Source organism: Mus caroli, unplaced genomic scaffold (genome assembly GCF_978045245.1).
Source record: "Mus caroli unplaced genomic scaffold, Mus_caroli_1 scaffold_19, whole genome shotgun sequence".
Taxonomy (NCBI): domain Eukaryota; kingdom Metazoa; phylum Chordata; class Mammalia; order Rodentia; family Muridae; genus Mus; species Mus caroli.
The window spans coordinates 29,879,920-29,904,856 of NW_028227274.1; the positions used below are offsets into that span (position 1 = coordinate 29,879,920).

Consider the following 24,937-nt stretch of genomic DNA (forward strand, 5'->3'; position numbering starts at 1 on the left):
ATTTTCTTCATTACAACATACTGATTGTATTTGCATATACACTTCCTTAGGTCATCTGCACCTCCTGAGGTTTTTTGGAGCTGAGAGCCAGAGTCTAGGTGCTTAGATACTGTTGCTAGCTTTCCTGGTGCCTATTTCTGGTAGTTCAGAGAGGCGAATGGTATAAGAACAGGAGAGCCTGTGCTAACTAAGAGGGTGTTAAACAACACAGTGGATAGATACTCTTTTAGATTCAGCTTCTATACTAAACGCCATAGTCCCGATCACCAAAGCAGGTTGGTGTGACTTGTGCCAGTACCATGCCGATAAGCGTTAGTTATGAGTTCATTTACATACTTTTCAAAAACACAAGAAATTCAAGACAAACAATAGAAATGGAAGTCAATTCAAGCTGATGGTGCTTCTTAGGTCTCCAGCACTGTGATAACACACCATTACAAAAACCCACTTGGGAAGGAGAATTACACTTTCTCACCTCAGTCCATCCCTGAAGGAAGTCAGGGGAGGAACGCAAGGCAGGAACTGAAGGATGAGACATGGAAAACACTGATCACTGCTTTGATCCTCATGGATTTGTTGGTCTGTTTATTATAAGCAGCCAGGACCACCAGCTCAGGGTGGTAGGCACTGCCCACAATGAGCTGTGGTTTCCCATATCACATTAGTCAAGAAAAGGTACCACAGGCTTGCCCACAGGGCAATCTAATTGGGACGTTTTCTCAATTGAGGCTTCTACTTCTAGAAGGATTCTAGCTTGTTTACAAGTTAATATAAAAACTAGCCAGCACAACATGATTTTAAAAAGTCCCCCTGCCTTCATCTACACAAAGAAAGGGACTTCAAGGCCTAGGGCTGTAGCTATTGACAGAGTATTCCTAGGTGATTTTATTTTATTTTTAACTAATTAGTTACTTAATGAATCTATTTATTTATTCACTTTACATCCCTATCACAGCCGGCCTCCATCCTCTCCTCTCAGTCCCACCCTCTTACCCCCTTACTCCATTTACCCCTCCCCTTCTCCCCACAACTGCTCCAGCAGACTAAGTGAATCTTCTCCCACTGAGGTCAGACAAGGCATCCCAGCCAGGGGAAAGAGATCCAAATTAAAAACAAGGACATCATGAAATAGATGGAACTAGAAAACCCAGACTAAGAAACACATACATGGTATATACTCATTTATAAGTGGATAATAGCTGTAAAGTACAGGATAACCATGCTATCATCCACAGACCCAAAGAAGCTAAGAACCAAGGAGGTCCCAAGGGAGGATGCTTGAATCTCACTGAGAACAGTAAATAAAATAGACGTCAGAAGTGGATGGGAGGGAACTGGGTGGCAGAGACGATGGGGAGGGAGAACAGGGGTAAGGATTAGGTGTGGGGAAGCAGGGGTGAGGGATGAGAGGGCTGGGAAAAAGAAGGGAAATCGGTGTATGTGTGTGTGTGTGTGTGTATGTGTGTGTGTTAGCTCTGGGACAAGCCTGGACAGGGGAGGATTCTGGGAGGATGTGAGGATAATCATAGTTGATACTCCTAGCAGCAGGGATATAGAGCCAGAAGTGACCATCTCCTGTAGCCAGGCAGGAGTCCCAGTGGAGGGAGGCAGGGGGACACCAGCCTAGGTGATTTAAAATACAGTCAAGTTGATGACAAAAACTGACTATCCCATACACTTAAACCAAATCTCTCAAAAAATATATATGTAGAAAAAACGTTTTTAATAACTATTTACAAAGTAGTATGTATTAAGAGGGAGGAAGGGAGGGAAAGAGAAAGAGAGAGAGAGAGAGAGAGAGAGAGAGAGAGAGAGAGAGAGAGAGAGAGAGAGAGAGAGAATCAGTCTTGTTTGCAGAGCTGCAGGGCCTCAGAGCTCTCCAGGCCCCAGGAAGGAGTGCTTTGTGTAATAGAGAGTCACCAGGACCAGAGACAACTTTCAGACAGGATGGGCTCTGGCAGCTGCTCTGGTTGCTGCCCTAGTTGCTGCTCGTTTCCTGAAGGAGGTAACTTGCTGTCTCTTCTCTGCAAAGAGGAAAGAAATGGGACTTTCCAATGCAACACAATCCCAACCCCTTCAACTCCCTACTGGGAGTCTCACAGGTCAAAGCCACCCAGGAGCCATGATGAAGCTATTACTGTGCTGGTCTGTTCAGATCAGTGTGCAGGGCAGAGAGGGGAGGTGGCTCTGCAGGGCCACTCTGATGAGAACAGGAGGCTTGAGTAACTTTGCCGATCTGTGTCCTGGACCCCAGCTTCATACAGCAGACCAAGCGGGCAAGAGCCAGGCCTCAAGGCCTGATTAGCCCTAGACATTAGTGCATTTTTCCAGTACCTTATCAGCCTCCACTGACCTCTTCTGGAGCCAGAAAAAGTATCCACTGAGCAAGAAAAAGGTGAAAGACAGGTCAGTCAAGGAGTGGGTGTTTCCTTAGGGACACTGAAGCTGAGAGAAGTCACTCACCCAATGCCAGCAACAGCCAGGAGCATCAGGATGGTGAAAAGGACCACAACCCACTTGTAGCTCCATGTGACCCTGGCTGGGGTGGAAAAGGGGAAAGCATGTGTCGGGAGACTCAGGCGGGGCACTTGAGATTGCAAAAGGTGTGTCCTGTGCAGATGTGCCCTTGAACAAAATGTTTACCGAATCTGGAGCTGCTGAGGTTGTAGGAAGCAGCAAGGGAAGGCTGCTGCCGTCGAGAGACCCGAGAGAGATGCCCGAGATTAGTCAGCCAAGTGCTTTCCTTGAACAAGGAGGACCTGAGTTCCATCCCTGGTGGGATGCACCTGTGATCCAGAGCCTGGGAGGATCCCAGGCTGATTCCTGAATCTCACTGCCAGCTGGCCTAATATATCTGGTGAATTTTAGGCCAATGAGAGAAGACTTCAAAAAGAAGATGGAGCACAAGGGAGGTAATTCCCAGGCAAAATGCTTGCCATGCAAGCCCAATGGCTGAGCTGGGGCATCTTGTACCCAGGTAAAAGATGCAATAATCTCTCTCTCTCTCTCTCTCTCTCTCTCTCTTTCTCTCTCTCTCCCTCCTCCTCCTCTTCCCCTCCCCTCCCCTCCCCCTTTCTCTCTCATGTGTGTGTGTTTATGTATGTGTGTCTGTTTGTCTGTCTCTCCCTATCTCTATTTCTGTCTACACACACACACACACACACACACACACACACACACACACACACAGAGAGAGAGAGAGAGAGAGAGAGAGAGAGAGAGAGAGAGGTAGGTGACTGGGGAAGGGAGAATGAAGTGCAGCAATCTATTCAACCAGGTTTAGTTGAGGTTCAGGGAGGAAGGCTCCTGGCTTAGGGTGCGAGGGTCTAAGTGACACGAGTTACTGAAGGTGTAGCCTGCTGAATTTAATATTAATAAAACCCAGTGGCATGGTTGCTACCCGCCTCAATGGTTTACGTTCCCCAATGAAAGACACACCCACAGCCTTTATATTTTAATATGTCTTAAACAGCACAATAGCTGGGCCACTGCCTAACCTCCGCGCTGTTAATCCTGAGTTATTACTTACTAATTCTATGTTCCATCTTGGCTGCTCTTAACTCCAATTAGACAGCCATCTGGCGCACGGTTTCTTGGTCCAGAGGCTAGGGCACTTTCCTTGTTTTTCTACTCCATAGTGGACTCTCTCTCTCTCTCTGTCCACACTCTCAAGCATGGTGGATCTTTCTCCTCCACACTCTCCCTGTGTGAAGATCTCTCTCCCTCCACTGGTGCCAAGTCCAGGAATCCTAAAATCCCTGTCTCTGTCTGTCCTCCCCAGCTATTGGCTGTTGACATCTTTATTTACCAACCAGAACCAACTAGGAGCAGGCTCCCAGAAACTAGTGCAGACACTCCCTGCAAGCTGGTTTTTGGAGGGAACATAATTAGCATTCGCAATACAAGCAGCTACAGCAGTCAAGACTAGAGATGGGATGAGAGTGTTTCAGACATGCTGAATCTGAGGACCCAGAAGCAAGTGGCTCGCAGACTTTGAAGCCAGACACAAGGACTTCAGGAAACCTCAAAGATTCTGCTGTCCTCCACCCAGCAGGAAAAATCCAGAAACATTCTAGTCTGGATAGAAAAGAATGATGGACAGAGATGGCAACCCCAGGGGTGGAGGGTTTCAGAAAGGGAGGGTGAATGGAGTGAGGTTTGGTGAGTACAGTGGAGGCTCCTGACCTGTGCACAAGGTAGGGTCATTGCAGGACAGGTAGAACTTCCGGCAGTCAGCACATGCAGTGACTTCCATTTCGGAGAGGATGTCTGTCAGAGCAATGGGCAGGGGCCTCAGACATGGCAGGGTCTCCTGTCCCTCCCTGCAGCTCAGCCATGGACATACATACCACATGACTCATTGCAGACTGTCTGGGAAAGTGAGATGGTGGAGAAACTGAGGCACTAGAGAGGCAGACACAGCTGGGAGCAGCGGGGAGCGGTGGTAGGACATGGGACTAGGGGCTCATGGAAGGAACCTAAGCTGTGGGTAGGCCAGAGCTCCTGGGGAGACCTTAGGAGGGATTGCCCATTGGGTTCTATAGGCCACTGTTGCAAAGGTAATGGGTGGAGTGGAGAACAGGGACAGCCCCATTTCCTACCCTTCTGCATCAGGTCCTGGGACTTCTCCTTCAGTCTCTTGTTCAGGAGACTCTTCTGAACCTGAATCTCTTTAAGCAGTGCTGGCTTATCTGTGTGCAGCAGAAGGGAGTGAGACTCACTGATATAAAGTTCGTCTTTTCTTTTGTGTGTGTGCATGTGCACATATGTGTACAGGTGAGCATGCATGTAGATGCATGTGAGTGTGGAACCTGGAGGTCAACCTCGGGTACTATTCTTCAAGAATCACCCATCTTATTTTTGACACAGGGTCTTTTATTGGCCTGGAACTCTGTTCTGCCTTGCCAGCAAGCCACAGGGACCCTCCTGCCTCTGCTTCCTCAGCACTGGGATGCCAGGCACAAATGCCATGCTTTTTTTGTTTGTTTGTTTTTAATGTGGGTTCTGGGGATTGAACTCAGGTCTGTCTTTATGCTTAAAGGGGAAAATCTTTGAATTACTGAGTCTTCTCTACAGTTTTTCTTAACTTAAAAACGTGTGTGTGTGTGTGTGTGTGTGAGAGAGAGAGAGAGAGAGAGACAGACAGACAGACAGACAGACAGACAGACAGAGAGCAGGGGTGGTATATGAGTATGTGTCTGTCTCTGTGTTCCTCTATTTGAATGCAGGTGTGCACATGTCACAGCATACATATGGATATCAGAGGAAGACCTGGGCTGACAGTCCTCACCTCCCATTTTAGTTCTTGAGGCAGGGTTTCTTGTTGCTTGCAGATGTGTATATATGCAGCTAGCTGACCCAGGAGCTTCTAGGAAATTCTGTCTCCACCTCCCATCACCCTTTAGGAGCTCTGGGATTACAGACATGTGCTACTATGCCCAGCTTTACCTGGGTGGGCTGTGGAATCTGAATTCAGATATTCACACTCATACAGTTAAGTGATTTTTCTACTGAACCATTTTCCCAGTCTCCTCCTGCCCCCAGACTTGATCTCATGTACCCCAGACTGATCACTATGTAGCTGAGGATGGTCTAGAACTTATGATCCGTTTGCTTTCACGTTATAAGTGCTAGAATTACAGGGCTGTACCACCATAGAGTGCATCTCAGCACAGTAACATAGGAAGCTTCCCTGTCCACCATCAAAGTGACCTCCGGGGAATGCTGTGTAGGATGGGTCTTGGTAATCCAACTCAACCCCTGGACAATTGTCTTCCTTACCATCCCTCAGCTTTTTAATGGCGTTGTCTACTTGGGTGAAGAATGTAGCTGTTTCCTCATCCAAATTGTCTCGAGCTGAGGATGGGACAGGGGACAGAGGGATGTTGGGAACGGGATCAGGTCAGGTAAAAGGGTGCTCCCATCCCTGCCCAGCTGTGCCTCACCAAGGTACCAGGGCAAGAGTATGGTGTTATTCTCCAGGAAAAAGGAGTGTAGGCTTTGTGAGAGTTCTGTAGGTGGACCTGGGCTGCCCCAGAGCACCTGCAGGTCATAGTCCATCATGGTGAGCAGCTCTGGCCAGCAGCGGAGGCAGCTCTTCCCAGTGGTCCCTGCCAGCAGGCAGATCAGCAAGACTAGATGCATCTTCCTGAGTCCTTTCCAAGTACTCACAGTCTCAATTGGAACGCTGTTGCCCTGGAAACGGCATTCTCTGGACAGAACAAAGGTAAATTCCGAGAGACACAGCAAGGGTGGCTGAAGTAAAACCAGGCTTAGGCACCACAGCCAACATGGAGGGAGAAAAGAGACTGGAGAAAGTGACATCAACAGCAATGTAAGGCACTGAGAGGTCTGAGGGTCATAGGGGCTGGGGGATGGGACACTGGGATGCATTGTCTATTTGGGTAAAAACTTTATTAAAAGAGTTAATGCCCCCCTTCCTTCTATCCCTCCCACCCCTTCTGCCTGGTCCTTGCTACTGGGGCAGACCCCTAATTGGTCTGCTCCCTTGAAGACTCCATATCTTAATACATCCCAGAGGACCTGCTGCACTCAGAGCAGTTGGTAAGAACACTCCCTCCTCCGCCACCCCTGACCCCAGTCCCAGAGTTGCTGCTGGGAGCCTGGTGGACTCAGGACCCATCACCCACCAAAACACCCACCCTCCCAAATACTATTCTTATTCCTTCCATCCCTCCCACTCCATTCTCCTGGTCCTTGCTGCTGGGGCAGACCCCTAATTGGTCTGCTCCCTTGAAGACTCCATATCCCAATACATCCCAGAGGACCCACTGTAGTCAGACCAGTAGAGAACCCTCTGCACTCAGAGAAGTTGAGGATCAGCTGCACTCAGTGCAGTTGGACAACAGCTTGACTGCTCCATGGAAGACCCAACAGTCTGAAGCCCTCCCAGGAGATCTACTGCAGCCAGGGCAACAGATCAGCAGCTTCTCTGCCCCATGAAGAGCCCTCAGTAGGAAGGCCCCACAGGTGGTCTGATACAGCCAGGGATGTAAGCCTACTAGGAGACCTGAAACAACCCAGATACAACAGAGGCAGACTCCATACAGTCAACAAAAACCAGGGATATCCAGATGGTGTAAGGCAAGCTCAAGACCATAAGCAACAGAAGTCAAAATATGTGGGCATCATCAGAACCCAGTTCTTCTACTACAGCAAGCCCTGAATACTCCAACACACCTGAAAATCAAGAATTTGTTCTAAAATCCTATCTCATGAAGATAATAGAGCCCTTTAAGGAGGATATCAGTAACTCACTGAAAGAAATATAGGAAAACACAGGTAAACAGGTGAAGGAATTGAATAAAGTGATCCAAGACCTAAAAGTATAAGTAGAAACAATAAAGAAAACACAAATGGAAAACCTAGGAAAGAGGTCTGAAATTACAGATGTAAGTATTACCAACAGAATACAAGAGAAGGAAGAGAGAATTTCAGGTATAAAAGATATGCTAGAAGAGATTGACACAACTGTCAAAGAAAATTCAAAACATAAAAAACTCCTAACCCAAAGCACCCAGGAAATTCAGGACACAATGAAAAGAACAAATCTAAGAATAGTCAGAATAGAGGAGAACAAAGATTCCCAGCTCAAAGGACCTGAAGATGTCTTCAACAAGATCATGGAAGAAAATTTTCCCAACCTAAAGAAAGAGATGGACATAAAGGTACAAGAAGTGTATAGAACACCAAATAAATGGGACCAGAAAAAAAAAATCTTCTCATCACATAATTATCAAAACACTAAATGCACAGAGCAAAGAAAGAATATAAAAAGCTGCAAGGGAAAAAGGCCAAGTAACATACAAAGGTAGACCTATCAGAATTAGACCAGACTTCTCAACAGAGACTATGAAAGCCAGAAGAGCCTGGTTAGAGGTCATGCAGACTCTAAGAGAACACAAATGTCAGCCCAACAGGCAAAACTCTCAATCAACATAGATGGAGAAAACAAAACATTCCAGAACAAAACCAAATTCAAACACTATCTACCAACCCAGTCTTACAGAGGATCCTGGAAGGAAAACTCCAACACAAGGAAGGTACCTGCACCAAAGAAAGGACAAGATATTAAGCATCTCACAACAAAGTCAAAAGCAGAAAGCCACAAACACATAAAATCACCTACAAAAAACAAAACAAAACAAAACAAAACAAAACAAAACAAACATGTTGGGAACCAAAAGTCATCTCTCTTTAATATCTCTCAATATTAATTGACTCAACTCACCTATAAAAAGACATAAGCTAACAGACTGAATACACAAACAAGATCCAGAATTTTGCTGAATACAAGAAACACACTTCAACAACAAAGACAGCCACCATCTCAGAGTAAAAGTATGGAAATAGGTCTTCCAAGGAAATGGTCCAAGGAAACAAGCAGGAGTTGCCATCCTAATATCCAATAAAATAGACTTTCAACCAAAAGTTATCAAGTGTGATGAAGAAGGGCACTTCATATTCATCAAGAGGAAAATCTGTCAAGAGAAAGTCTCAATTCTGAACATCTATGCCCCAAATGCAAGAGCACCCAAATTCATTAAAGAAACTTTACTAAAACTCAAAACTCACATTGAACCCCACACAATAATAGTGGGAGATTTTAATATTCCACTCTCACCAATGAACAGGTCATTGAAACAGAAACTAAACAGAGATATGGTGAAACTAAGAGAGGTTATGAACCAAATGGATTTAACAGATATCTACAGAACATTTCACCCTAAAAGAAAATAATACACCTTCCTCTTAGCACCTCATGGTACCTTCTCCAAAATCGACCATATAATTGGTCATAAAACAACCCTTAACAGATACAAGAAGATTGAAATAATACTATGCATCCTATTAGACCACCATGGCCTAAGGCTGGTCTCCAATAACAGCAAAAACTACAGAAAGCCCACATACACATGGAAACTGAACAACTCTTTACTCAGTGATAACTTGGTCAGGGAAGAAATAAAGAAAGAAATTAAAGATTGCCTGGAATTTAATGAAAATGTTGACACATCATACCCAAACCTATGGGGGCACAATAAAAGCAGTGCTAAGAGGAAAGTTCATAGCACTAAGTGCCCTGGTAAAGAAATGGGAGAGATCTTACACTAACAACTTAAACAGCATACCTGAGATCCCTAGAACAAAAAGAAGAAAACTCACCCAAGAGGAGTAGAAGGCAAGAAATAGTCAAACTCAGGGCAGAAATCAACCTGATAGAAACAAAGAAAAGAATACAAAGAATCAGCAAAACCAAAAGCTGGTTCTTTGAGAGAATCAACAAGATAGATAAGCTCCTAGCCAAACTAACTAAAGGACCAAGAGGCAGTGTCCAAATTAATGAAATCAGAAACAAAGAGGGAGACATCACAACAGAAATGGAGGAAATTTTAAAAAATCATCATATCCTACTATAAAAGCCTTATACTCAATAATACTGGGAAATCAGATGAAACGGATGGTTTTCTAGACAGATGCCAAATGCCAAAGTTAAATCAGGAGCAGGTAAATTGTCTAAACAGGCCCACATCACACAAGGAAATAGAAGAAGTCATTAAAACCTCCCAACCAAAAAAGCCCAGGACCAGATGGATTTAGTGCAGAATTCTACCAGACTGTCAAAGAAGACCTGATACCAATTTTCCTCAAACTATTCCATAAAATAGAAACAGAAGGAATACAACCTAACTTGTTCTATGAAGCCACAATTACTGATACCTAAACCACACAAGACCCAACCAAAAAAGAGTACTTCAGATCAATCTTGCTTATGAATATCGATGCAAAAATATTCAATAAAATTCTTGCAAACCGAATCCAAGAACACATCAAAGCAATCATTCACCACAATCAAGTAGGCTTCATCCCAGGGATGCAAGGTTGGTTCAATATATGAAAATTCATTATCGCAATCCACTACGTAAACAAACTCAAAGAAAAAAATTACATGATCATCTTCTTAGATGCTGAAAATGCATTTGACAAAATACAGCACCCCTTCATGTTAAAAGTATTGGAGAGATCAAGAATTCAAGGCCCATACCTAAACATAATAAAAGCAATATACTGCAAACCAACAGCCAATATAAAATTAAATGGGGACATACTTGAAGCAAACCCACTGAAATTGGGGACAAGACAATGATTCCAACTCTCCCCATACCTAATCAATATAGTACTTGAAGTGTTAGCTAGAACAATAAGACAACAAAAAGAGATCAAGGGGATACAAATTGGTAAAGAAGAAATAAAGGTATCACTATTTGCAGATAATAAGATAGTATACATAAGCAACCCCAAAAATTCTACCAGAGAAATTCTCCAGCTGATAAACAACTTCAGCAAAATGGCCAGATATAAAATTAACTCAAATAAATCAGTAACCTTCCCTTATACAAAGGATAAACAGGCTGAGAAAGAAATTAGGGAAACAATTCCCTTCTCAATAGCCACAAATAGTATAAAATATCTTGGGATAACTCTAACCAAACAAGTGAAAGACCTGTATGACAATAACTTGAAGACTCTCAAGACAGAAATCAAAGATCTCAGAAAATGGAGAGATCTTCCATGGTCATGGATTGGGAGAATTAACATAGTAAAAATGGCCACCCAACCGAAGGCAATCTATAGATTCAATGCAATCCCCATCAAAATCCTAACACAAATCTTCAAAGACATGGAAATAGCAATAATTAGATTCATCTGAAAAGGCAAAAAACCCAGAATACGAAAAACAATTCATAACAATAAAAGAACAGCTGGGGGAAATCACTATTCCTGACCTCAAGCTTTAGTACAGAGCAATAGTGATAAAAACTGCATGGTATTGGTACAGAGACAGACATGTTGATCAATGGAATAGAATTGAAGGCCCTGAAATAAAACCACACACCCACTGTCACTTGATCTTTGACAAAGATGCCAAAAATATACAATGGAAAAAAGAAAGCATCTTCAATAAATGGTGTTTGTCTAACTGGCTGTTTAGATGTAGAAGAATCAAAATAGACCTATATTTGTGACCTTGTACAAAGCACAAGTCCAAGTGGATCAAAGACCTTAACATATTAAGTACACCAAATCTAATACACTTCTATTAGATACACTGAATCTAATAGAAGAGAAAGTGGGAAAGATCCTTGACGTCATTGGCACAGGGGGAAATTTCCTGAATTCTTAGCCCAGGATTCCTTCCCCTTATGATGTGAAATCTCTCCTCCAGACACGCCATCTCCTGGGCCCGAGACTAGCCATACTATGTCTGCCTGACTGTATGTCAATGGCATTACCTCTTTTTCTTTTAACTTAATTTTATTTGTAATTAAATAATTACAAATAATTGCAAATAATTACAAATTACAAATAATTAATCCAATGTCTCATGCTCTAAAATCAATAATTGATAAATGGGACCTCATAAAACTGGAAAGCTTCTGTAAGGCAAAGGGCATAGTCAAGAAGACAAATCGGCAACATACTGATAGGAAAAAAAAAAAAAAAACTTCACTAACCCCACATCTGATAGAGGGCTAATATCCAAAATATATAAAGAACTCAAGAAGTTAATCACCAAAAAACCAAACAACCCAATTTAAAAAATGGGGTATAGAACTAAACTGAAAATTCACAACTGAGGAATCTTGAATGGCTGAGAAACACCTAAAGAAATGTTCAAAGTCCTTAGTGATCAGAGAAATGCAAATCAAAATGACCCTGAGATTCCACCTTACACCAGTCAGAATGGCTATGATCAAAACCTCAGGTGACAACACATGTTGGAGAGGATGTGGAGAAAGGGGAACACTCCTCCATTGCTGGTGGGATTGCAAACTGGTACAACCACTCTGGGAATCAATCTGGACGTTCCTCAGTAATTTAGAAATAGATCTACCTGATCTATAGACCCAGCTATACCACTCTTGGGAATATACCCAAAAGATACCCCCACAATGCCACAGGGGCACCTGTTCCACTATGTTTATAGCGGCCTTATTTGTGATAGCCAGAAGCTGGAAACAACCTAGATGTCCCATGACAGAAGAATGGATACAGAAAATGTGGTTCATTTACACAATGGAATACTGCTCAGCTCTTAAGAATGAGGGCATCCTGAGTTTTGCAGGCAAATGGATGGAACTAGAAAATATCATCTGAGTGTGGTAACTGAGACCCAAAAGGACATGCATAGTATGTAGTCACTAATAAGTGGATATTCGCTAAAAAGGAAAAAGGAAAAAAAAAACCCATAAAGAGTACACAAGATACAGTCCACAGAATTCAAAAGGCTTAAGAAGCTGAAGTGCCCAAGTGAGGATGCCTCAGTCCCACTTGGGAGAGAGAAGAAAGCAATCAAAAATGGGGAGGGAGGGAGGGATTTGGGAGGGAAAGTGGACAGGGTGGGGGGCAGTGTGGGGTAGAGGAGAATCTGATCTGGTATTGGGTGAGGGAAAAGGACTGAAGCCCTGAGGGCCAGCAGAAAGAATGTAAACAAGCAACCTCAGGAAATAGGATCTTGGGATGATGCCCCCAGAATGCACAGAGACCTGGGAGGTGAAAGACTCCCAGGACTCATAGGGAGGGACCTTTGATGAAATGCCTGACAGTAGGGAGAGGGAACTTATAGAGCCCACCTCCAGCAGGAAGACAGGGCATCAAGTGAGGGATGGGGTTGCCATTTCACAGTTATACCTCTGACCCATAATTGTTTCTGTCTGAAAGAATTACAGGGATGGAAATGGAGAGGAGCCTGAGGAAAAGAAGGTCCAGCAACAGGCCCAAAGTGAGATCCAGGTCAAGGGGAGGTCCCAAGGCCTGATGCTATTACTGAGGCTATGGAGTGCTCACAAAAAGGGACCAAGCATGCCTGCCCTCCAAAGACCCAACAAGCAGCTGAAAGAGTGAAATGCAGTTATTTGCACTCAACCAATGGACAGAAGCAGCTAGCCCCTGTTGTTGAATTAAGAAAGGCTGAAAGAAGCTGAGGAGAAGGGAGATTCTGTAGGAGGACCAGCAGTCTTAATTAATGTGGTCCCCCAAGATCTTTCAAACACTGGACCACCAAACAGACAGCATACAACAGCTGATATGAGGTCCCTAACACACATACAGTAGAGGACTTCCAGGTCTGTGTTCATTCAGAGATGAAGCACCTAACCCTCAAGAGACTGGAGGCCCCAGGGAATTTAGAGGTCAGGTGGGGTGGGAGGTGGGGGCATCCATGTGGAGATGGGGTGGGGTGGGGAGGAGGTGTGGGATGTGGAGCAGTCAGAGGGTGGTTGGGGAGGAGCAGGGAATGGAATATGGAGCGTAAAAAATGAATTACAAATAAAATTAAGTTAAAAGAAAAAGAGGTAATGCCATTGACATACAGTCAGGCAGACATAGTATGGCTAGTCTCGGGCCCAGGAGATGGCGTGTCTGGAGGAGAGATTTCACAGCATAAGGGGAGGGAATCCTGGGTTAAGAATGTATGGCTGTGAAATTCAAGAAAAGATGAAGAGGAGGGTCATATTTCCGTGAAGTGTAACCATTGTACTGTAGGATGTGTGGCCTCAGGTGTCCCCGGTCTCTGCACTGGGATCCTGGAGAAAAGACACCTGATTTGTTAACTTCCCTGGGACAGTGAGAATGGCTCCTATTATTCTGGAATCTGGGTGTTAGAGGAGTCTGTATATATACTCTAAGGCAGGCTCACAGTAGTGGGCCTCCCATCCTCTCTACCGCGGTTGTAAGAAAAAGACTGCTGCTGGCGAGCATAGACTGATCAGCCTGTGAGCTCAAGTGTGCCAGGAAGAGAAAGACTCAAAACCCTTCCCTACCTGAGCTACATGTACTGTGCTTGGGAAAGACTTGTGATATATACACAAGAGAAGGAGGGTGCCATATTAAATGCCACACCTACTCCAGTGGAGTCTTCGTGACAAGTCCAAAAGCGTGGCTGCATTCCTGAGGCACCAAGTTTCATGGAAACTGATCTTCTGGAGAGTCTCTGGTGTCCCATAAGTGGATACGCTCCAGATTGGTCCTTGCTACAGTCAGTGAAAGGTTCTGCATGCTTTCCTTCAGTATTGTTTTATTATAGGTGCCTCCAAGGAATGATTAGACAAATAGCTAAGTTAGATTGAATATTGCTTCCTGACCTTCACCAGTATACCAATATCCTAGGTAGTCGTTGAGCCTACCATGAGATTGGAATTTTGTTACTCATTCAGACGAAATGCCTCCAGTGTTGATGGTGAAAGAAATCAGGCATTGCAGTTTGCTGGATAGAAGCTAGAAATCTCAGGGCTAGTTTAACAAAGTAAACTTAGAATTCTTACTACAGTCATGAATGGCAGACTATGTTACATAAGAGTAGAAAGAAGGTGGTTGTGGTTTTAGGAGGAACTGAAGTATTATTCATGAAAGGGTTCGTAGAACAGAACTCCCCTGGTGCGTGTTTTTCACTAGGCCCAGAGGAATAGCACAATTAGGTATTTACTAAGGGACCCCTAGTGGTGAGTTAAACAATAGACTAGAATTGCACCTGGGCATATAGCCCTTTCACCTGGCTCCTAATAATAAGCTGACCTTAGATAGGGCTGACTTTGTCCCAGTTGTTACACTGCCTGGTTCCTGCCAGTTTTTATGTATGCATTTTTCTGTTTTGTGTAAAGAGTCATTATGCATTGGATAACCTCAATGTACTTTGGCTGATGTGTCACCTAACTCCCTTGTTTTTCTTCTGTAATATAAGTCTCATGCTCGCTTTGAGAAATTACATTCAGATCCAACACTCTCTGGTGTTTGTATATGTCACTTGCCGACTCCTTGCCCACCCGAGTACTGGGACCCTGATTTCTCCCTTGGGTTGAGGGACCGACTGGGTCCAGCCCACGACAGGTGGTGCCCAAATAGGGATAGGATCTCATCAAGGGTTCTGCAGACCCGCTGGTAAAGGATAACCAGTTTGAGGACAACGAGTAAGTTTTACCATGGGGCAGCCTGAGTCAAAAGGGAAACGGTTGTTTCTGTCAGTTTTTAAGCACATGATGATCAGATTAATCCATAAGACAGGTTCCCTACAGAATTACAGTAGAACATGTTTAGATGCCTCACCAGCCGCAGTCTGAGAAATGGAATGAAGAGACAGAAATTCAGACAGAAATTCTCATAGGTGTAAAGAACACCTATGAGAATGAGATCATCAGGAGTAGGACGGCTTCCTCCCTGCTCTGGACCTGTGTGTCCCAGGGGAGACCCCCATCTATATCACCCTTGAGATAGTCACGTGGCCTGGTGGCCAGGGTATAGGTTAAACTTCCTCTCTCCTTATAAGGACATGTTCAGCAAAACACCTGGAATTCATCTTCATGCAAATGAAGCTTTCCCCAGTACCTTAGCTCCAGTCAGTGTCATAAAGTCACCTTGGAACCGCTACTCATCCCTCAAAGTTTATATAGCCTTTGTTCTCCACCAATAAAGGAGAGCTGTTTCACTGAAAACTGTCTCTGGAGAAGGTCGTTTCTCCTGACTGAGATCCTGCCTAACCCCCACTCACCGGGTTCAGCCCGGTGAGTGGGGGTTAGGCAGGATCTCAGTCAGGAGAAACGACCTTCAGCCCGGTATGCAAAGTGCTTGGGTACCCAAGGCAAGAAGCAGACCCGGAGCAGGCAGCTTATGCCCAATGTGACCACGTCGCTTGCATTCTGAGTGCTGTCTCCTAGAACTGTTAAAGCAGTCAACAGCTGAAGCAAGTCAGATTTTCAGTTGTGTCACCTTTCATACCGGCATTCGAAATCCTCGTTCCCTCTGTGCCAGTCGCTTGTCTCTGTGTGGAAGCAAAACACCTGACAAATGCAACTTATATGGGAGGAAACGTTTGTGTTGGCTCAGAGTTTGGGGGACAGTCTCTCAGGGCGGGGAAGGAAGGCGTGAAGGCAGGAGCTTGAGGCAGCTGTTGCATCCCATCCGCATTCAGGAAGCAGAATGTTGGTGCTCAGCTCTTGTTGGCGCTCAGCTCTCTCTCTTCTTTTCAGTCAGTCCAGGATACCAGCTAATTGAATGCTGCTGACCATGCTCAGGATAAGTCTTCCCACCTCCGTGAACCTGATATGGAGACAGACATGCTCAAAGTTTGTTTCCATGGTAACTCTAAATTCCACCAGATTGACAATCCAGATTAGTCATCACACCCACCAAGTACAGACTCCCTCATGTATGAGTCTTCAATTGTTGAGCAACATTTAGTAGAACTTAGTGGTTCACAACTGCATTTATTTATTATTCCTTCCTGGTGTCTAAAAGTTTGGGTCTGGTTGAGCTGAGCTCTCTGCTCAAAGGGTAATTGTACCATGTCACCTGGAAGACTCAAGATTATGTCAGATAAACAACGTTGACTCTATTGTCATGGCTTCTGTCCATGACTAACTGGATGTATTCCTTTGAGTCTTTGTGCAGGGCAGCAGCAGCAGGGTGGTATACATGGTACATGGCATGGTGAAGGAACAGCCTCCTCACCTCATGGTGGCTAGGAGGAAAAGAGAAAGCGAGTTCCAGATCCCTCTACTGGAAATTCACAGTAATGCAACTTCCTCCCACTAGGCCCTGTTTCTAAAAACACTTCCTCTTCCCAAACTGTCTATTGATGAAAGATCAAGACTTCAACACTGGGTTTCTGTGAGATCATTTGTGACAAGGTCACAGACCTTAGTAGGCCGAGATCTTAGCACAGCTAACTCTATGGTGGAATAAAATAAAGTTAAATAAATAAAATTAAGTTAAAAGAAAAAGAGGTAATGCCATTGACATACAGTCAGGCAGACATAGTATGGCTAGTCTCGGGCCCAGGAGATGGCGTGTCTGGAGGAGAGATTTCACAGCATAAGGGGAGGGAATCCTGGGTTCAGCCCGGTGAGTGGGGGTTAGGCAGGATCTCAGTCAGGAGAAACGACCTTCAGCCCGGTATGCAAAGTGCTTGGGTACCCAAGGCAAGAAGCAGACCCGGAGCAGGCAGCTTATGCCCAATGTGACCACGTCGCTTGCATTCTGAGTGCTGTCTCCTAGAACTGTTAAAGCAGTCAACAGCTGAAGCAAGTCAGATTTTCAGTTGTGTCACCTTTCATACCGGCATTCGAAATCCTCGTTCCCTCTGTGCCAGTCGCTTGTCTCTGTGTGGAAGCAAAACACCTGACAAATGCAACTTATATGGGAGGAAACGTTTGTGTTGGCTCAGAGTTTGGGGGACAGTCTCTCAGGGCGGGGAAGGAAGGCGTGAAGGCAGGAGCTTGAGGCAGCTGTTGCATCCCATCCGCATTCAGGAAGCAGAATGTTGGTGCTCAGCTCTTGTTGGCGCTCAGCTCTCTCTCTTCTTTTCAGTCAGTCCAGGATACCAGCTAATTGAATGCTGCTGACCATGCTCAGGATAAGTCTTCCCACCTCCGTGAACCTGATATGGAGACAGACATGCTCAAAGTTTGTTTCCATGGTAACTCTAAATTCCACCAGATTGACAATCCAGATTAGTCATCACACCCACCAAGTACAGACTCCCTCATGTATGAGTCTTCAATTGTTGAGCAACATTTAGTAGAACTTAGTGGTTCACAACTGCATTTATTTATTATTCCTTCCTGGTGTCTAAAAGTTTGGGTCTGGTTGAGCTGAGCTCTCTGCTCAAAGGGTAATTGTACCATGTCACCTGGAAGACTCAAGATTATGTCAGATAAACAACGTTGACTCTATTGTCATGGCTTCTGTCCATGACTAACTGGATGTATTCCTTTGAGTCTTTGTGCAGGGCAGCAGCAGCAGGGTGGTATACATGGTACATGGCATGGTGAAGGAACAGCCTCCTCACCTCATGGTGGCTAGGAGGAAAAGAGAAAGCGAGTTCCAGATCCCTCTACTGGAAATTCACAGTAATGCAACTTCCTCCCACTAGGCCCTGTTTCTAAAAACACTTCCTCTTCCCAAACTGTCTATTGATGAAAGATCAAGACTTCAACACTGGGTTTCTGTGAGATCATTTGTGACAAGGTCACAGACCTTAGTAGGCCGAGATCTTAGCACAGCTAACTCTATGGTGGAAGCACCATCCAAGCTCTAAAATGCAAGCATATAGACAGCACCACGTGGCAAAACTAGAACAAAGTCCATAGTTAGGGGGAAGTCTCCAAATGTATTAACCTTGTCTTTTGGCTTTTGCAGTTTTACTTCTGGCTAACTCTTCTTGTTAACTGAAATATGCCAACCCTAAAGATAATTTTTGTGCTTAAAAGTTCACCCCGAGAACGTTTTGAGGTTACATTGGGATCTCAAACACCCATTGTAGTTGCTGGCCAGCTAATATAAACTTTCTATTGGCTTACACCCATGTCTGAGCAGTTGTCTCTGGTGGATACCCTACAATGCCTTTCCCAACTGTGGCAGTAGGTAAAGAGGGCTGAGGCTGGAGCACGGGCTGCTCTCAGAAACTAGAGAGCTTTTCAGTTCCTTGCCCATGGCTACCTCTACAGCCTTTTATATTTCTTGAACTCATCCCCTCAGGAGGGCTTACATCTTTTTAAAAAGGCCTGCCTCAGGTAAGCTCAGCTTTGGTTAAGAAGTGAGAGTGATTTTAGATCTTAGTCCTGTCCACAGAATCCCTCATCTTTGTATATAGATAGCATAACACTTAATCCCAGGTAAAAATCCATCACACAATGTGACCTCATATCTGAGAAGAGAGTGTTTACTGATGGTCCTATCTGTATGGGGTGCTTCCAGATTCTTCTCTTGTTCAAAGAATTCGAGGAAGTGCACAAAAGTTTTAAATTAGCAAAGGGTTTTGTTTAGAAATAAAGGGAAGATCAGAGAGGATATGCAGTAAGGGAGCTAGGGGCTTAAGTGAGGCTTGTGCAAAAGCCCTGGGTTACCTAACCTGTTCCCCTTTAAAAAGCTATCAATTAGCTTTGTTAGCTTTATTGACAAAGCTTTTTTGATAGTCTTAAGTTCCTTTATGGCACCTGGAGGACAGTTGCTAGGGGCAATATGAGTTTTTGTTCTGATAAACTCATTCATAGGCTTCAGCTCTATATTCACTATTCATGATCTTTCCTGAAATGCATATGATCTTAGTCGTATGCACTCCAACTCATGCAAAGGCATAGGGTGTTAAAGAGAACATTATGCTGCAAGGTTCATTCTGGGGACACAAGTTATCTACCTGCATGTGTATTCAAAGCCAGCTCAGGCGGGATTAGCTCACTGCCTCTGGTTCCAGATTTTGTTATGTCTGAGCACAGAAGGGGAGTTGCTTAGAAAGACTTTAGGACAGAGTGAACTGGTTGCTTTGTTGGGAGAGGATTTTATGTATAAACTGAATGTAAGTGGAGGTCCTGGGTTGCTAAGGTATCCCGTAAAGCTTCAAGAAGATTATACAGCATTTGTATATGTAAGGTCAGGAGCCTTGAAACCTTATCTGGATTCTGTTAATCAGACTTTTGACTCCCAAACACTTACTCTCTGGGCATGCAACAATGTCAGCAGTTCCTCTACCACCATGTTAGGACACTGTGCCTCCCTTTTAGCATGAAGCTATGTTTGCTGCAGGCATGCCGCAATGTATGCTCCATGCTAGCAACCCAGTGTTAGTGGGTTTTCATTGACTCAGGGCAAAATCCTCCACGAGAGTTTCCCTTTAGTGGAGGGTCCAGGAGAGGCTAACAGAGGAGTGTATGTGACTGATGCATATGGTACACATATGTGCAAATGTCTTAACAATTACTTCATATAACTTTTTATCATTTATCATTTATGGGTGCTTCCGGTGATACTCATACAGAGATATCAACTAATTCAACAAAGAAACCTTCATTATTGATCGCCAGATGATTAATTATGTAAGTGAAATGTCTCCTGTAATTGAGGAAGAACAGTTTATACAGATGTGGCAAAGGGAAACAGCACCTGAAGAAAGACATTAGCAGAGTCTAAGGTGACTTTGAGATAAACTTGGTCATAGTTCAATAGTCTGCACTGGCTTTTCCTTGGGGATCCCCTCAAGAGTCATAGTGGTACTGACTCATCTCATGTCTGAGAGCACTGGGGTCCAATGTTATGTGTGTTATTAGTATTTAAAGAAAAAGAATAATGATCTACATTTCAGACATGATACAAATGAATTAATTTGCAGGGGGTGGATTAGATGAGTTGGTTTGTTTTCGATCTTTGACCTCTATATTGCTTTCATTTCCCAGAACTAAAATCACATTTCTTGTTTAAAAAAATGGAATATTTTAGGGGAATGCTTCTATAATCCATTAAGTTGGAAATATATAACAGAAATGTACATGCTTCTAGATTCATTGAGACCACAAAAGTTAAACCAAGACAAAATCAAACAACCTAAGCAGACCCATAGCAAATATATTGAAATAATAATAAAAGCCTTTAAACCAACAAAACAAAAAACCCTGGTCCAGATGGATTCACAGAAGAATCCTAACAAATGTTCAAAGAAGATCCCCAGCCAAATACTTCTTAATTTATGAAAATAATTCAAACAGAAGGAAGTCTTCTAAATTCTTTCTTTGAAGCCAGTATTACTTGCATACTAAAACCAGGTAGACATCACAGAAAAAGAACATCACAGACCAATATCCTTGATGAAGATAGATGCAAAATGTTCTTAATACAAAACTTGAAAACTGAATACAGATGCATATCAAAAAGATCATCCACCATGACCAAGTTGGCTTTATCCTAGAGACCTAGGAATGGTCCAATGTATGTATGTGCCCTGGCTAATCTAATGTCAACTTGACATAAGCTAGAGTCATCTGAAAGAAGGTAATCTCAGTTAAGAAATGCTTCCACAAGATCCAGATGTAAGGCATTTTTCAGATTTAAGATAATTAGTGATTGATGGGGCAAGGACCAGCCTATTGTGGGTTGGTGGTCCTAGGTTGTATAAAAAAAGAAGGCAGAGCAAGTCATGAGGAGCACCCAATCAACAGCATCCTTCCATGACCTCTGCATCAGCTTCTGCCTCTAGATTCTTGCCTTGTTTGAGTTCCTGTCCTGATTTCCTTCAATGATGGACTATAATGGAGAAGTGCAAGCCAAATAAGCACTTTCATCATGGCAATAGAAACACAAACTAGGTTCCCTGTGTGTTCCATTTTCTAGTCCACAGCTCTGCTTGCATTCCCTGAGGCCTGCTGTCACTGGGGACACCCAGGTGAGATTCCTCCCCATCCCAATTCCCTGCCTGCCTGGTCCCCCCGGGCCATGCCCAGTTCCCTATCCTCTGAGATCCATTTTCTGTCCCACAGTTCTGCCTACATTCCTGGAGGTCTGCTAGCACCAGGGATAACCAGGTAGGACTCCACCTCAGTTCCTTGCCTGCTCAGTCCCCTTAGGGCACATCCAGCATCAGTGAACTGCACCCTACCCCTGCACTCTATTTTCTGGCCAAACTCTGCCTGCAGTCTTAGAGTCCTATCAGCACCAGGGACAACCACATAAACCCTTCCCCCTAATCCCTTGACTTGCAAGTTCCCTTAAAGCAAACCTAACCTCAGTAAACTATATCCACTACCTTGTGCTCCATTTTGCAGTCCACAGTTCTTCCTGCATTTCTGGAGTCCTGCTGGCACCAGGGTCAATGAGATGGTTAAAGGCCACCATAAGAACACAGTAAGAGCCAGGGCGATATGGCACTGGCTATCCTACTATAGCTAGTCCTGACTAGCCTAACACAGCTGAAGCACAAGAAAATGACCTTAAATCCCATCATATAAAGATGATAGAGGCCTTTAAAAAGGAAATAAATAATAAAATCTCTCAAAGAAATACAGGGAAATACAATAAATGGGTAAAAAAATAAATAAAACTAAGACCTGAAAATGGGAATAGAAGCAATAAAGAAAACACAAAGTGAGGGAATCCTGGAGATGGAAAACCCAGGTAAGGGAACAGGAACTGCAGACACAAACATCACTAACAGAATACAAGAGGTGGAACATATAATCTTAGGCATAGAAGATACTATAGAAGAAAGCAATATATCAATAAAAGAAAACACCAGCCGGGCAGTGGTGGTGCACGCCTTTAATCCCAGCACTTGGGAGGCAGAGGCAGGCGGATTTCTGAGTTCGAGGCCAGTCTGGTCTACAAAGTGAGTTCCAGGACAGCCAGGGCTACACAGAGAAACCCTGTCTCGAAAAACCAAAAAAAAACCAAAAAAAAAAAAAAAAAAAAAACAACAAAAAAAACCCACCAAATATAAAAGGTTTCTAACACAAAGTATCCAGGAATAGAAGAAGATCCCCAGCTCAAAGGCCCAGAAAATATTTTCAACAAAATCATAGGAGAAAATTTCCTCAACCTAAAGCAAGAGATAACTATAAACATATAAGAAGTTTACAGAGCACCAAATAGGTTGGGCCAGAAAAGAAAATCTTCCAACTCCCGCAACATAATAATTAAAATACTACATGTACAGAACAAAGAGTATTAAAAACTGCAAAGGAAAAAGACCCAGTTACATATAAAGGCAAATCTATCAAAATTACACCTGACTTCTCAACAAAGACTATATAAGCCAGAAGGGCCTGGACAGATGTCTTGGAGTCTTTAAGAGACTACAAATGCCAGCTCAGACAACTATCTCTAGTAAAACTTTCAATCATTATCAGACAGAGAAAACAAGATATTCTATGACAAAACAAAATTTAAACAATATCTATCCATTAACCCAGCCCTACAGAAGAGACTAGAAGGAAAACTGCAACCCAAGGAGGTTAACTACACCCATGAAAACACAGGAAATAAATAATTCCACACCAGCAAAACCAAAAAAGGGAGGCACAAGCACACACACACACACACACACACACACACACACACACACCACCTACCAATATGAAAATAACAGGTACTAACACTAACACTGGTCATTAATAGCTCTCAACATCAATGGACTCAATTTCCAAATAAAAAGACACAGGTTAGCAGAATGGATGCAAAAACAGAATCCATCATTCTGCAGCATACAAGAAATATACCTCAGCAACAAAGGTATATATTACCTCAGAGTAAAGGCTTTAAAAAGATTTTCCAAACAAAAAGACCCAAGAAGCAAGCTGAGATAACCATTCTAGTATCTAATAAAATAGACTTTCAACCAAAATTAATCAAAAGAGATGGAGGACACTTCATATTCACCAAGGGAAATGTCCACCAAGATGAAATCTCAATTCTGAACATCTATGCCCTGAATGAAAGGATACCCACATCCATCAAAGAAACATTACTAAAGCTTAAATCACATATTGAACCGCATACACTAATACCCCACTCTCACCAATGGCCAGGTCATTCAGACAGAAACTAAACAGAAATTATGAAGCTAACAGATGTTATAAATCAAATGGACTTAACAGATATCCACAGAACATTTCACCAAAACACAAAAGAACATACCTCTTCCCAGAACCTCATGGAACCTTCTCCAAAACTGACCATAGAATCAGCCACAACAAAGCAAGTCTCAGCAGATACAAGAAAATTGAAATAACCCTTGTATCTTAATCAGACCACCATGGATTTAAGTTGGACTTCACCAACAACAGAACAACAGAAAGACTATAAACTCATGGAAACTGAACTATTCAATGGCCACTGGCTCAAGGAATAAATAAAGACTTTCTAGAGTTCTGTGAGAATGAAGGCACAACTTAAGGGACACGCTAAAAGCAGGGTTAAGAGCAAAGTTCATAGCACTAAGTGCCTTCATAAGGAGACTGGAGGAAAAATAAGAGATTGGAGAGTTATTATACTAGCAATTTAAAAGTATACTTGGAAGCTGTAGAACAAAAAGCAGCAAACAGATCCAAGAGGAGTAGACAGGAGAAAGTAATCAAACTCAAGGGCTGAAATCAATCAATTAGAAACAAAGAGAAAAATACAAAAAATCAGCAAAACCAAGAGCTGGTTCTTTGAGAAAGTCAACAACATAGACAAACCCTTAGCCAAACTATATAGACAGAGAGATTATACCCAAATTAATAAAATCAGCAATGAAAAGAGAGGCATAACAACAGATAATGAGGAAATCCAGAGAATTACTAGGTCTTACTTCAAAAAACTGCACTCTACAAACTCAGAAAACGGAACAAAAAGATGACTATCTTGATAGATACCACTTACCAAAGTTAAATCAAGATCAGATAAACAATTTAAATATCCCTTTAGGAAATAAAAGCAGTCATTAAAAGTCTCTCAACTAAATAAAGCCCAGGTCCAGACGGTTTTCACACATAATTCTTCCAGACTTTCAAAGAAGAGATAATATTAATACTCCTTAAACTATTCCACAAAATAGAAACAGAAGGAACATTACCATATCTTTTTGTGAGGCCACAGTCATCCTGATATCTAAACCACACACAGACTCAACAAAGAGAGAATTTCAGGCCAATTTCCCATAGGAACGTTGATACAAAAATACCCAATAAAATATTCTCAAACTGAATCCAAGAACACATCAAAACATCATCCATCACGATCAAGTAGGCTTCATCACAGGGATGCAGGGATGCTTCAGTATATGAAAATCCATCAATGTGATCCACCATATCAAACTGAGAGGTTAAAAAAAAACCCACGTGGTGATAATCTTGTTAGATACTGATAAAACCTTCCACATAATCCAACACTTCTTCATAATAAAAGTCTTGGAGAGATTAGGGGTACAGGGCACATACCTAAACACAATAAAGACATATACAGCTACCCCAGCACTTCAACTGTAAGCATTGCCAGAACTAATTAACACAGCTCCTTGAATCAGTGTCCTGGCTGAGGACCATGAAGAAGTAGGTTGGCTTAACAACTCTCAACCTCTTTCAGTCCCCCCTGTCAGCACTGAAGTGTGTAAAGCTTTTAT

The 24,937-nt window shown here is 43.2% G+C and overlaps 1 protein-coding gene across 1 annotated transcript; it reads right to left on the reverse strand.

The window, feature by feature from the left end:
* Positions 1-1,830: 1,830 nt before the first annotated feature.
* On the reverse strand, positions 1,831-6,154 carry Tex51 (testis expressed 51). Its single transcript, XM_021151149.3, has 7 exons — positions 5,946-6,154; positions 5,782-5,856; positions 4,602-4,691; positions 4,186-4,269; positions 2,464-2,539; positions 2,335-2,380; positions 1,831-2,024 (listed from the first exon to the last, which is right to left on the reverse strand). The coding sequence occupies exons 1-7, from the start codon at positions 6,142-6,144 to the stop codon at positions 1,917-1,919; spliced, it is 678 nt and encodes a 225-aa protein (XP_021006808.1). The 5' UTR covers positions 6,145-6,154; the 3' UTR covers positions 1,831-1,916.
* Positions 6,155-24,937: the final 18,783 nt, after the last annotated feature.